The sequence below is a fragment of the Eupeodes corollae genome, chromosome 1 (assembly GCF_945859685.1).
Source record: "Eupeodes corollae chromosome 1, idEupCoro1.1, whole genome shotgun sequence".
Taxonomy (NCBI): Eukaryota; Metazoa; Arthropoda; class Insecta; order Diptera; family Syrphidae; genus Eupeodes; species Eupeodes corollae.
The window spans coordinates 303,166,619-303,182,107 of record NC_079147.1 but is presented as its reverse complement, the minus strand read 5'-3'; the positions used below and the strand labels follow the sequence as shown (position 1 = coordinate 303,182,107).

Here is a 15,489-nt window from a genome sequence, read left to right as displayed (position 1 = left end):
AATATATTTTAGTTCCTTAAAATAACTTTTAGCAATACAAACAAAATTTAAGAAGTATAAAATATATAAAAATCCATTTTCGGTACTTTTATTAACTTCCCATAGGAAGTTATTGTAATGGGTCCGATTTGTCAAATTGAAAATTTTGACATTTCTCAACGTTTCAAGGTCCCTATAGTCGAAATAAAAGATTTTTAGAAAGATGTCTGTGCGTGCGTGTGTACGTACGTTTGTATGTCCGTACGTCCGTACGTTCGCGACGTTTTTTTCGTCGTCCATAGCTCAAGAACCAGAAGAGATATCAACTTCAAATAAATTTTGCTATACAGATAATAAAGCAGAAAGATGCAGAAAGGGCTCTCAAAAAAATTGCGTGGGTGGTTTTTTTACCAAAGCAGTTTGAAAAAAAAGTAAAAATTTTGGTTAACCTTAAATATCTTACGAACCAAAAACGCTAGAGACTTGAATTAAATTTTATATAATATATTGTAACGTGATACCAAAGAGGTACATTTTTTGAAAAAAATCAATATAACGGTTTTTTTTTTTAAATCAATAAAACTAAAATAAAAATTGTCACCTCGAAAATTTTACGACTGAAATATGATTTCATCTCTAAAGCAATTTTGTGCAACGAAGAATAATGTTTTTGACATCTGATAAAATTTTGAGAAAAATCTAATAGAAAGTTTTTTTTTAAAAAAATAAAAATCTAAAAAAAACATTACTCAAAGTTCGTAAAAATTGAATATCGATTCAAATATCTTTTCAAAAACTTGAAATTCAGGCTTCAAACTTATTTTATCTTATAAGAAATATTGTTTTCAACATTTTGAAAAATGCTGAGAAAAATCTATTTGACAGTTTTTTTACAAAAAATAAAAACCTAAAAAAAAATTTATAAAAATTGGTAAAAATTGATTTTCGACTCGAATATCTTTTCAAAACTTTGAGATATTGGCTTTAATTTATTTTTATCTTTCAAAAAATCTTGTTGTCAATATTCAGTTAAAGTTTGAAAAAAATCGAATTGGCAGTTTTTTTACAAAAAATAAAAACCTAAACAAAAATTTATAAAAGTTGATAAAAATTGATTTTCGACTCAAATGTCTTTTCAAAACTTTGAGGTATTGGCTTTAATTTACTTTTATCTTTCAAAAAATCTTGTTGTCAACAGTCACTTAAAGTTTGAAAAAAATCGAATTGACACTTTTTTTACAAAAAAAAAAACCTAAACAAAATTATAAAAGTTGGTAAAAATTGATTTTCGACTCAAATATCTTTTCAAAACTTTGAGATATTGGCTTTAATTTACTTTTGTCTTTCATAAAATCTTGTTGTTAACATTCAGTTGAAGTTTGAAAAAAATCGAATTGACAGTTTTTTTTACAAAAAATAAAAACCTAAAAAAAAATTATAAAAGTCTGTAAAAATTGATTTTCGACTCAAATATCTCTTTAAAAATTTTAAATATTGGCTTCAAAGTAATTTTATCTCATAAGAAATATTGTTTTCAACATTTGGTAAAATTTTAAAAAAATCGAATTGACAGTTTTTTTTACAAAAAATAAAACTCTAAAAAAAACAATACTAAAATTTCGTAAAAATTTACTTTTGACTCAAATAGCTATTCAAAACTTAAAAATATTGGCTTGAAACTTATTTTATTTCACAGAAAATATTGTTTTCGATATTCAGTAATTTTTATATAAAAATCCAACAGTCCGTTTTTTCATAAAAAATAAAATCTACAAAAAATAGTACGCAAATTTGGTAAACTTGATACGAGTACATATAGACAAACTTTTAAGCAAGACAAATCGACACACGGGATGGGAAGTTATCAGTGTGGGTCGCATCCCAGCCTCTTTTTTTATTTTTTGATTTCATTTGTTTGAAGATAAATTCTTGAGATATAAGAGAAAGCTCATGAGGCCTTGTCGGGCACTTTTTTTTGTTGAGGTACACATAACTTTCAGCTGTTTTAATAAAAGACAGTCACTTTTTGGTTAAACAAAGCCATTCCTGAAAAAAATATTATGACTTGATGCAGTGAATGTAAGCTTTAGATGTGATTTCGAGGGAACATTAATTAAATCAGCTGTAGAGTTTTGATTTTCACTTTCGATAAAAATTAGGATTGCAATTTTCTATTATTTTGGGTATAGGACTCGATAACGTGATAAATACAATTTTAGATGTTGTAGAGTTAAACCTCGTTACTTTTATGGAAACGTACTCTAAGTGTTTAATATCTGATGGAACTCACTGTATCATAATTTCTTTCATTCATTAAAATTGTATATTATAGCCAATTGTTTTCTAAATAATTGTGTATAAATAGCTATTTAAAAAAAAAAAACAAAATTTTGATCACAAACCTTGATATCGCTTGACTACCTTTGTATATGATTATCAACACCGTGTATTTTTTGACGTTGTTGTTGGAACAATATCAACTTATCTGGCCTTATGATAAGCTGCATTTATTTTTATTTTAAACCGAATTGCAAATACAAGTAAGAAATTTAATCACGTATGGCTATATTCTAACTTTATGACCGTACCTACTTATTTAGGTATAAACCCAATATTGCTATAACAAAGTGTTTATACAGATTTTGGATTATTTTATTTATTTTAAAAATGACTGAGGTTGAGAACGGTTGTGCAAATGGAACTTCAACTCCGGAAAATAAGGATTCAGATAGTTCGGGCTTGGACTCGATATTACTTCGTATCGGACAATTTGGAAAATTTCAAATACGTTCTTATGGATTAATTATACCGCCGATGATTTTTAATGCATACTTAATGTGTGTTTACATTTTCTTAACCGGTTCGGTTGTTCATAGGTTTGAAAAAAAAAATAAAAAAAATAGTGTTAGTGTAAAATGTTGATAATTTTCCAATTCTCACTTTAGATGTAGAGTGCCAGAATGTGACGGACCAAACAGTACTTATGACGAACCATGGACGGAATTTTCAATTCCCACGATGAAGTCGAGTGGTGATTTGGATAAGTGTAATCGTTTTGTGCCCTACAATAGAAGCTCTGACATGTGCTTTGCTGATAATTATGATCAAAATTCCAAGGAAGGTTGTGGCATAGATTTTATTTTTCGTGATAAGGAACTTTATATTTCGAATGACGTGAGTTTAAAATCCATACAAAATACCGGTTGTATATAAAATGTATGTTTTTTCTTTTATAGTTTGATATTTACTGTTTGGATGAATGGAAGTTATCATTGGTTGGGACGGTAAGTGTTGCCGGACAACTCGTTGGTTCTCCACTTGGTGGGTTATTTTCGGACAGGTTAGTCAAAACTTTAAGTTTTAAGAGAGACAATTAGAATTTTTAAAGATCAATTAAACCTCCAATAGAAGAAGCAAATTTGTCATAAGCCAAAATAATTAGGAAGTTAAAACTTAAGTTCAAAACCAGCATTAAAAATTAACTTCAAAATTTATTTTTCAAAAGCATAAGAGAAATTAATTCAAGCGGTTCTTAAAACTAATGAAGATTATTATTAATGAGAATTTCAGGAAACATAAATTGACTGCGTTTAATCTCAGGCAGATAGGGTATCCGGATACCTTTTTGTTAGTGATTTACGTGTAAAACAACATCTGATCAAAAACAGTTGAGATGTCAAAAAAGGAATCCAAAGGTATCCGAGAATTTCTGAGGTGTGTAGGTATCTGATAGAACAGCTGATTCAACACACTATTGAATTTCAAGAAACTTGAAAATTAATTTCAGCTTTTTGTATTTGTTGGTAAACAAAAAGATACAAAATGTTAGTTGAAGTTGTATTTGAGGATGTTCTGTACATAATAGACAGAATAGACTAAATGTTTTATCTTACAACAATTTTGCCTTCTAAGCTAAAATGTTTCTCTTCTTTTTGTGAACAGCTAAAAGTTGTTTTTATTTTTTGACAGCTATCCAACTTTTTCAACAAGGTATCTATAAATCCACCTATCCAACACGATATTGAACTCAGCCATAGTTTGATAAGAGTTTTTAAGAAGAGCTTTTATATTATTTAAAAAGCCGCAGCTTTGGTAGCTGTCAAAATTGCAGCTGTCAGACAAGTAAAAACTTCGCATTACTAAAAATTAAATCAATATCAATAAATTTATTTTAAGAATATTATCATTTATCAGTCATACTTCGCAAAACAACACCCGTGTTTTTTTGGCATTCTATAAAAAGTATAGAAGAAAATTCCCAAGGAAACCCATCGGCAGTAGCCAGATTTTTGTATTTTTAAATTGGTACAATTGAAAGAAGAAATGTCAGAATAATAATAGAAAAAACAAAAATAACTAATTCCTAATATACCTGAATCGAGTTGAAATAAGCATGATTCAACTCAATTCCGCTCGGGGATTGGAATCGAGTCAAAATTTGTGAAGAAAAATCTGTGTGGAGGAGTTGGTTTTACAGATAATGCATTATAGTCTATTTATTTGCATGTTTGTGTACAAAAATTATAGTTTTGTTTTAATCAAATTAAATAAAAATTGCACATTAGTAGGTACTAGGTACCGTATATTCTTATATGTTTCTGAACTTTTCACTTCTTCATTGTTTAACACGAATCAAACTATCCCACTTGCACTTCATAAGAAACATCGAAACACCATTTGCATTTAAGAAAGTGCTGTCAAACATAATCGTTTTTAAATCTTATTGTGCGGTGGAAACACCAAAAAAAATTATTTAATCTAAATTGAGAAAAGCCTTTGGTTAAAACATAGCAAAACTTTATTATCTTTTCTATCGATTTCTCTTGCAAAATAAGCCCAGGTAGTCCATTTCATTAACAAAACTAAATAATATCAACAGTAAGAGATTGATTTTGTTCCTCATTGGGAAATACATGATTACAAATGCACAACTATTCAACGAACACAACCATAGAGCTACAAATGCAATATCAATCGAACCAACATTTGAGAACGAAATCACATAAGATCCATTCGAGACTCGTATTAATGTCAAAAACCCATCGGTAGTAAGATTGTACTCTAACTTTTATCGGTAGTATTCATACTGCGGATATTGTTTTTGTTTTTCGTGTAAAATTCTACTATACTATTGATAGATTTAAAAAAAAAACACGGGTAATGACTGTTGAAAAGCCTTCCCAGACTATTGGCTAAATTGTATACAAAACTATTAAAAACGTTTTTGATTTTAAATGGTTTAGACTGTGTTGAGAAACAAAGGTTTCCGGACCAAGCTATCTCTCGAAATAGTGAACACAAATATAATTATTAACATTCAATGTTTTTTCCTAAGAAATATTCACTTTTAATTTTTATAAAAGAATTCTCTTATTAGAGAGCCTTCATTCCTTATTGCTTATCATTTGGCTTTGGCAGTCCAAACTTCTTTGAAATATTTAACAATGCATTGTGGAATAGTGTTGTCTTGAAATTCATTGAATAAAATAGATGCATTTTAAAATTTTCTTTTCGGAATACTTTGTTTTTGAAAATGAAACACATTCAGGTTTAATAAATAAGTAAATTAAATTAAATTAAAACAATAACAAACAAAAATTACTGATAATAATAAAAATAATGAGTATCTATAGTTCAAATTAAATTCCGATGGCTACATCCACTTCATGGGGTTCGCTATGGTCAGCTTTCATGTTGTGTTCAACATCAGTTTTATTTCCTTCAATAATATCCTTATAAAAATTCAGCATTTGTAAGGATTTTCAATTCCATCCAAAGTGTTTTTGGAGTAAATTATCAACATCATTAAGCTTTGCATCCTTAAATTTTACACCCTAAGGAAGTCTTTTTGGAGCCATGGAAGAAAAAATGTTGCCCTTCTTTGCGTTTGGTTTTGCTTCTCCAATATCTGACTTATAAAAGGGTTCACCCCGAACGCCAATTAAGCCTAGTTTTCCTCTTTTTAAAAGAAATGTTTTTGATGCGTTGAATTTAAAATGGCAATTGTATGGTGGCTTTGTAAATTTTAAAATTTCATCTTTAAAGTCTAAAACCGGACAATCATCAGATCCCAAGTTTAGTACAGTTTCGTGTTCCTGGTAAATGGACAAAAAATACTCATCAACAGCCACGATGGTTTCCTTAGCCTTATTTTTTTTAATCGATTTGAGCAAACACTCTATCAGGTGGTATGTAGGAGTGTCCAGGAATGTGGAAAATCAATTCGAATCACACATACCTATCATAATCAAGTTTTTATTTATTCTGCAACCAAACGAATAGTTTTAATGCCTTCCAAATTTGTAAAGCAAAGCTGGTAAAATAAAAAATGTTATATTTTTCTGACAGCCGAAAGACATTGTCAACAAATCTTCTTTTTCCTATCTTAAGAGGTTAAAAAAATGCTTTTCCCCGCAACTTATGAATTCGAAGTTTTGTCATTAGTTGAACCTTTTCTTTATCTTCTCTTTAAATTTTTAAAAGTTCCTTAATTTGAAGACATGTCGAGCAGACATTTGATGAAGGAGGTTCAAAACTAAGATTAAAGCATATGCTTAGTTGAGTTGATAGCTTTGAATGTAACCTTTTCACAATTTTGTAATAAAAGGATCGCCAGGTAGCTACCTACTGTCGTTTTGCGGTTCTGCTCCTACAATAGTGCACTTCCATGGTTTAATATTTTTTTATAAAATTAATTATGAGTTTCTTAGTATCTCTTAGCTAAGAGCTTTTGTGGCCACTACCACGTTTCTCCGAAGGAACTATTCCTGTTTTGAAATGATTATTGAAAATATTTCTTACTCGACTGTAACTCCAATAATATTTAAAAAAATACTTCTGGCAAACTTTAATGGTATTTTTTTGTTAAGTTACAGAGAACGGTTTCTTGGCCCGTTCTTAAAATTTCGGTCCCAACGTTCAGGCTTTTAAATGTTGCAATAGCTTTAAAATAAAATCATCCTGGAAAACTTTTGACGGTATTGTATACAAACCACTTGAAAAATATAATGCATCTGCTGTTGTCAATTTTCTACATTTATAAGATCCACCTTTATGGTTGCATGCAGGCATTATTGGCAATTGTTTTCTTTTATACCTACATAGTGAAGAAAATGATAAACATGCTTAATTTTGTCTTAAACGATTTACTTTCCGCTCTACTTTAGCTAGCTGACGCTTTGTATTTTTTCGTTTTAATTTTTTAACATCTTAATATATCGAACTAAAAATAATTATTAAATCCATGCGCAATAGTTTGACAGTAATCGATTTTCGCAGCAAAACTTGGAATACAGCTACTTTTTTTAAAAACAGGAATAGAGTCGTTTTGATGCAAAAATGCTTACGGAATACGTTGTTTTTGATTCTAAGCCTAGTATTCAAAACAAAATATCTGTGGAATAAGAAAACTTTTGAAAGTTTCAATCACATTGAAAGATAGATTAAAAAAAAATAAGATAACTTTGTTTTCTAGAAAAGTAGAATACGTTGCTTTTGATTTTAGGAGACACAAGTGACCTATGGTTTCGTACTGAAAAATAGGTCTTTTGATAATAGATTTTTTTAAATGTTATTACAAAATTATATGACATTAATATTAAAAATTGTATTCTATTTAATCTTAATCAATTTTATCAGGTTTGGTCGTCGATCAATGGTTGCCATTGGAGGATTCACTAGTGCAGTTTTTGGTATAATACGATCCTTTTCCCCAAGTTACTATATGTTCCTGATCCTGGGATTTCTCGAGAACGTTGGCAGTGGTATCATTTACGCTACTCTCTTTATTATTGGTGTCGAATTAGTCAGTCACAGAGCACGAGTTCTCAGTTGTTCGATATTACCGATGTTTTTTAGTGTTGGCGAAATTCTTCTAGCTATTATTGCTAAAAGTGTTCCCAACTGGCGTTGGATTTTGCGAATAGGCTATACTCCAGCTTTGGCTCACATAGCTTTGATATGGCTCCTTCCGGAGAGTGTTCGATGGCTTCTGTCGCGTGGGGATGAGAAAAAAGCCGCTGAAGTTCTGAGAAATGCAGCTAAAATGAACAAACGCAAAGTTTCTGAAGCAACAATTGAAAAACTTATTCTGGAAAATCGCTACAAACTGGAAAAAGAAAATTTAACAACACAATTTCCCATCACAAAGGCATTCAAGACATTCCCCTGGAGGATCATCAACTGTTCGATTTGTTGGTTTTCCAATGTCTTAGTCTACCATGGGTTGAATTTGAATTCTGTACTTTTGGGCGGGAATAAGTATGACAGCTTTATGTATTTGGCGTTGGTTGAAATTCCAGCATACGGTTTGTTGTCTTTGACACTAAATCGAATTGGGAGACGATTTTCACTGTTTGGATGTTTACTGATCTGTGGAATTTGTTTGGGAACCACAATTTTCATTTCGAAAGGTAATGGCTTTAAGAAAGGTGAACATTTTCATAGTTTTTAGTTGATCATGATTTTTTGTATTACTAACAGAGTTCTACGTTCTTCAGCTTTCACTGTTTCTTGTTGGAAAGATGGCAATTACGATTTCCTTCCAATGTCTGTACTTTTACACATCTGAAATATTTCCGACAAATTGTCGAAATGGCTTGTTGTCATTGTGTTCGATGTTCGGACGGATTGGTTCAATGGTGGCACCTCAGACGGTACTTCTGGTAATATAAATGAAAATTCATTTGAAAATTTAAACGATACTTTAATTTTTAAATTCTTACTTTTTTAATCAAGGCAAAATTCAATGAATCTGCCCCAGCGATATTATTTTCAATTTGTGCTTTAGTGGCGGGATTTTTAGCTTTATTGTTCCCTGAGACCACCGATGTTATTCTTCCTTCGACGGTAGATGAAGCCGGTGAAATTGGTCACAAAATGCTAGATGTAAAAGATAAACAAGGAGCAAGCTGAGAAGGAGAGGGTTATAGTTGTTATTTAAATAAGTTATATAGGTACCTTATAGAAGTGTACAATACATTTATTTTTAGTTAAATCTCATAAGAAAACATTATCTTAGGAAAATTCTTTAAATAAATACATAAATACATTTTACAAAAGTCTTTGCTCTCCATTAGTAAGGAGTTATTGGTAAAGGTTCTCAACCTTATAATATGGGTTTTCTATGGTTTGACAATTGAAAAGTTAGAGTCAGAACATTTAAATTTGCTTAAAAAAAAAAAACTGTTCGCCAAGTTTATAAAGCACTTTAAGGGTGCTAAGTGATGAAACGAAGATAATCCTCAAAGCCATTAACCAGTCACCATTAAATCTATTGAAATTGACTGTTTGGCGTGGTTTGCATGCATAGTTCGAAATTAAAAAGAAGCTGAAATTACGGTCAATGAAGAACTCTTTTTCCAGTCCTAAAATTAATCATCTCTTCATATACTACACATTGTTCCAGCAAGACGGTGCAACCTGTCATATCAATTTATTGCTAAATCCTTTTGGTGACAACTGTATTTCCACACTCTTAGATACTTTTGTGGGTCTATGTTGAGTTATTTGTCTATTCCGACAAACTAGCAACTCTTGAAGCATTGAAAGTCAGTAGTCAATGTACCATCATTATTTGAGTCGTTCTTCTTTTACATCTTTTCAAAATTTTACAAAATCTTGCCTAATTTTTGTACATGTATCTGCATTTGATTTCTGTAAAGAAAAGATATTCACTTCTGCATTAAAGAAAATTCGAGAAATGCAGGATTCAAAAGTATAGTAAAGACTTAAGACACTCTATATAAAGACCGGAAACCAATCTGCCATTCTGGTTTGTCTACAAGTTGAAACACGCTTGCCACTTGAAAAAAATTTGCATGACCAAAACTGAAAATAAATATGACCAATCGTACTAAAAAAGGAACAAAATAAGTTATTGTAATCGGTAAGATTGGTCGAATTGAAAATTTGAGAGGGTGTTTTCTTAACCGCAGCAATTAAAAAAAATGTGTTAACCCAAAATTACTCACGAACCAATAACGCTAGCTACTTGAATAAAAATTTGTATTATAAAATATATTGTAACGTGATAATAGAGATGTATTTTTGGATAAAATAAAAAAAAAACTGACACAAAAATAACTGTCACCTCGATTATTTAACGAACAAAAAATATTTATATCTCTGAAATAATTGTATGCAACGAAGAATAACGTTTTTGACATCGGGTAACATTTTAAGAAAAATCAAACTTATATTTTTTTTTTAAACATACAAAAACTTTAAAAAAAATGACTTGAAGTTAGTAAAAATTTACTTTCGGCAGATATCTATTCAAAAATATTGGCTTCAAAGTAATTTCTTTTAATAATATTGTTTTCGACGTTCGGTAATTTTTTTATAAGAATCCAACAGTAAGCTTTTTCATACAAAAAAAACTAAAAAATTTCGTTAACAAAACTAGATTTAATCATATTCAAAATATTTCTGGTAATTTTTAAATTTGTTAGAATAATTCAACGGATAACTTTTTTAACAAAACACGAAAGCCTGCAAACCATTTGATCAAGACAAATCGGCAGACGGGATGGAAAGTTATCAGTGTGGGTAGCATCCCAGACTCTTTTCTTTAACATCACAATATGTTAACATTATAAGGAGATCGAATATTATCACTTAATAAAATGTACATAAAATTGTTTAAAAAAATGTTTTTGCGGTCCAAACGCAGTTCTCATCTTGAAGCTCTTTGGCCAGCATTATATTTTTATTTATTTATTTATTTTATTCAGAATGCCTTATGAGATGAATCTCGTAACATTCAAATTATTAATGGTATTAAAATTACGTCTATCTTTCGTTTTAATTTAATTAATTAAAAAATGTCCACTTAGCAGCAGCTGAGCTGTGAGGAAGTAACATGAAGTTATAAACGAACTTGCCTAATTTTCGAAAAAAATATTTATTTAAACCGTTTTGATGACAAATGGAATAAGAAATGACCATACGACCAAGTAATAAAATTATGACCAAATTGTCAACCGTGGCTGAAACGTCTACCTCTATGCTAATATCAATTCCCCGCTGCTAAATTTAATTCACAATGAACAGTGCTTACCTGGCCCAAAATGGACAATTTGCCTTTCTTATTTTTATATTTTTTTTAAATTTATATTTTAAAAGAAGAATGAAGTAATATTGGCGAAGTATTTCGGAGACAGTTATGACCACCATACGTTTTCAAAAATATACATTTTTGGCGTAAAATAACCATAAACTATGTTTGTGATTCTTAATGAGGCGGCACCTAGTGGCTTCGGTGACATTAGGTGTTGCATTTGTTTGCTTAATTTTTTTATGTCAATGCCTAGAGGTTTTTCTGATTGAAAGTGGCAAGAAATTGTTAATTTGTAACTTAACTACATTTAAAAGTGTGTACTTAGTATAATACACTTTCCAATTAAATAAAAAGTTTATAATTATCTGAACAAGACATTTGTTTTATTATGTAAAGAAAACTTGAACAAATATTAGCAAATATATATAACATTTTTTTTTTAATTTTAAATGTAATATAAAGAGTTCTGATCCAGGTAAAATGATACGTTCAAAAAATTATCTTTTTTGAATATTTTAATAATTCTTTTTTTGATATCTATTTCATATTTATATTTTGATAATTACAAAAAAGTTTAACAATTTTACTATAATTTAAATTTTTCAAATAAAAAAAAACAAATAAAAGTGTGACATCACCTGAATTAAGAAAAAATCCCACATATCATCAATTCTAAAATCCTCATCACATCACTTTAATAAAAACAAAAAAACAGCAGCAACTGTCAAAACAATTAAAAACCCCGCATCAGAATTGTTATTGGATCTCACATTATTTATGGACCTAATGTTAAAATTTCAAGAAATTGTATTGTATGACAAATTTAATGAAACTTAATATTTAAACTGCATCGCATTAAAATATTATATAACATGTATACAATAATTGTTTTATAACTACATTTGCATTTGAATGTTTAATAAGCTAATTTTAAAAATAAGAATTACTTCTGCTATTTTTTTTGTATAATCAATGAAATTACACAAAATTAAAAATTTGGATTCAGATGAATGTAAGCCCACCATAATAAACGTCACACATGAAGTTTGGTTACCAAACTCATAAAAGTATGCAACGTTTTAATGAAACTCAATACTTTACTAAAGCTATGTATACATTATTGGAAGATAGTCCAATATTTTCAGATTTGTTGTAAACATTTTTAATACAATTTAAGAATTGTTAATTGGATGATTTTCTTACCAACAACACCAACCAATTTTTAATTGGCAGACAAACTTCGAGCAGGAAACAAAATTGAAAACTACAAAAATGGAAAGAAATAAAAAGTCACCGTTTGGTAAAACAACGAAAAAGAAGTCATAAAAAAAAGTTGAAAAGGTTTGGACGCATTAACAAAATTAACTTCATTATTGATTCACTTTTTTACATTTTTACTTGGGACATATAGGAACTATATATATGGCAAGTTTTACATTCGTGCAAAATTTCGAACTCGAGATTTTAATAAAACATAATATTACGATGGTAGAGAAGTCGAAAAAAGTGGGTCCCGCTTTTCCGCCCGGTCTGTTTTGTCTGTCTGTCCACGCTCCTACATCCTAAACCATTGGGTCGATTAAGTTCAAACTTGGAAGTTAATGTTTGAGCAGATTTGCGTAAGGCGTTTCTATCATTTTTTTTAAGATCAAAACTAACAGCGGCCTCTTTTTTGGTCAAAAACCGAAAATTCGAATGTTCTCAAAAACAAACTGATAGATTTATTTTTAATTTTCTCTAAAATTTTATTTTTTAACTTGGCTTCTTTTCAGGAAAGGTATCGCTCATAGAACCGTTATTTTGTTTTCAATTTTCTCAGCAACTTATGATCTGATTTCAATAATTTGTTTTTTGAATAAGCTCTGATTATTTTTTGTATTTTTAAAAAAAAGTTAATTTTTTTTTTTAATATTATTACTAAAGGAATAAGGTTGTTTCACACATATTATACTTGCCTTTGCCTATATAAAAGAATAAATACTTAGTACAAGTTAAAGATACGGGCCAGAACGAGTATATGTATTTTCTATTTTATTCCACCTGCCAATAACATTCCTTCATTATCATCATAAACATGTCTTTATCTATCTATCTGCATTAAGTTGAGCACACAAATCAATTATTCTTTATTAGTTTTAGACACCTACCTAACTACACAACTAATAGGTAATCGCTTTACAATTTAAACAAACATGTTCTGCCTCTTTCATATCTTCAGATAATTTATTTTCTATCCTGGTTTTTCTTATATGAAATTAAAATAAAGCTATCCATAGGAGAAAGCTTTGAACGAACTAGATGAATACACATACAATTGTTTTCGTTAAGTATGCTTACAAGTATTTTTCATTTCCATGATGAAACGCTCTAGAATGAGTTGTGCCTTAGGATAAATCGCGCGGTTTTTTTGACAAATCAAATTGGCATTTTAATCTTTGAAGACAAGCTTATTTTACAGGGATATTTTAAAATCTTATATAGGTACTTTTTAAACAAACTCTTTGCATACAGGAGCAAGTTCGTGTGACCCAGTCGTGCATTTTATTTTAAATGGTTTTGCATAAACAGTTTCTTTCACTTCTAAAATAAATGTTTAAATTCTCTGTATTCCAATGTATTGTATGTCATTTTTTGTTTTCTAAAGTCTTCCAACTGTGTAAACAGACAAATTTGATTTTGAAGAAAAAAAATTGCCCAAAATTTTGATAAAATCATTCAACTGTATAAACGGCCAATTTTTACTTCATACAACTTTTCACAATTCAGACAATATTGGATGTTTTTCCAATAGTGTGTACTTTGCTTAAAAGTATTAATTTCCATTGACATGTAGGCAATCTAATATTACTAAATGTTATTTTCGTTTTTCATTTAGAATGTGCTTTTAATATTATCATTTTTAACGGAACTTAAATTCAATATGATGACTATTTGAAACTTAATTTATTACATGTTACTACTTTTTAACCAATGAATTCAAGGAGTTTAGTAAAAACTAAAAGAGTAGTTTATAAAATGGAAAGCTTAAGTTTATTTGTTTATTGGAACAAAAATTATACTTTGTGTTAAAGCAGAAAATTACTTACTTTTATCTTACTGAACTGATATATGAGTTTGATTTGAAAATAAGAATTAATGTTAGAGAATAAAGACAATTTTCAAAATTCAAAATGTGTTATTAAATAAAAGAAATATATTCTGTTCGTTGTTGTAGTATAATATAGTATAAGAAATATCTTTCCTCTCAACCATAATCTTTTTCTTAAGCGTTTGAACATATCGAGCCCTTCCCGCAAATTTATGGTAAGCACCAAAATAAATTTTATCGTAAACGACAAATTAAAAGCTTACTGCTGTTTCTTGAAATAACTTGTACCCATAGTCGGTTTTGGAAATTATTAATTTTGCTTAAGTTAAGAGATGACAATAGCCTTTAAGGCTCTATTGGTTATAAGCAAATTTTAATAATTAAGTTTTCTTTTTGATTGAAAATGTTGCTTACGATAAAATGGCGGGAAGGGCTCGATATGTTTGAGAATGTACGGAGATTTGTAACACAAAACCATGTTGCTGTTCGCAAATGAGATTCTTACTAAAAAATGCAAGAAAGCTTTACAAATTGCCTGTAGTTGCTTATATCCGACATGTTACCTTTCTTAAAAATTGGTGTTAAAAACGACTTCTTCCATATACTGGAAAAATTTGCTTGTTTTTAGAGAAAGTTTAAATAAGAACGTAGGGGGTTTAACTAAGGCATTACTACACTTTTTTAATACTATCTGGGGAATACCATCGGGACCAGCTAAACAGTCATCATTCAACGCGGCTTAAAGATCAAGGACCGTACTCTTTAGCACAGGCATGTGACTACAGCTAGTTTTCGAAAAGGAGTGAAGATTATGTAAATATACTTCATCAACTTCTTTAGGGCTATTATCAAATGACTCACGAAAATTTTTTGCGAAAGCGTTACAAATATCAATTAAATTGGTTAAAGAGTTCAACATTTGGTTTCTTTTTGTCACATTTTAAATTAAGTATTCAATCTTTGACGACGTAAAGTATACAATTTAAATGTTAGCTTGTTTTTTAGTTCTTAATTTCTTTATGTTTTCTCCATTTGAAAACGTCTTTCTTTTCATGGCATTAGCATTTTTGGATCAAGATGGTTTCTTACAATGTAGACTACGTAATTTTCCTTAAAAAATAACTAATAAGAATGTTTGTACGAGAAATATAAGTATAATATTTCGCCAACAGTATATTTTCGTGTTATTGAGTGATTTTCCTATTTAAAGTTATTTTGTAAAAGAAAAGTTCAGTTAAGCCGATTTGACTGTTGAAATTTGTACGTAAATGTGTCAAACCCTCTTCAATTATATACACTTATTATTTTTGCTCCAAAACATATTTAATTTATTCTACACTTGTCAACCAACCACTTTTCAAAT

At 29.4% G+C, this 15,489-nt stretch overlaps 1 protein-coding gene across 1 annotated transcript; it reads left to right on the top strand.

The window, feature by feature from the left end:
- Positions 1-2,598: 2,598 nt before the first annotated feature.
- Positions 2,599-8,998, top strand: LOC129942534 (organic cation transporter protein-like). The gene is made up of 6 exons (XM_056051515.1): positions 2,599-2,855; positions 2,925-3,153; positions 3,216-3,319; positions 7,618-8,390; positions 8,461-8,642; positions 8,716-8,998. The coding sequence occupies exons 1-6, from the start codon at positions 2,647-2,649 to the stop codon at positions 8,890-8,892; spliced, it is 1,674 nt and encodes a 557-aa protein (XP_055907490.1). The 5' UTR covers positions 2,599-2,646; the 3' UTR covers positions 8,893-8,998.
- The last annotated feature ends 6,491 nt before the right edge of the window (positions 8,999-15,489 follow it).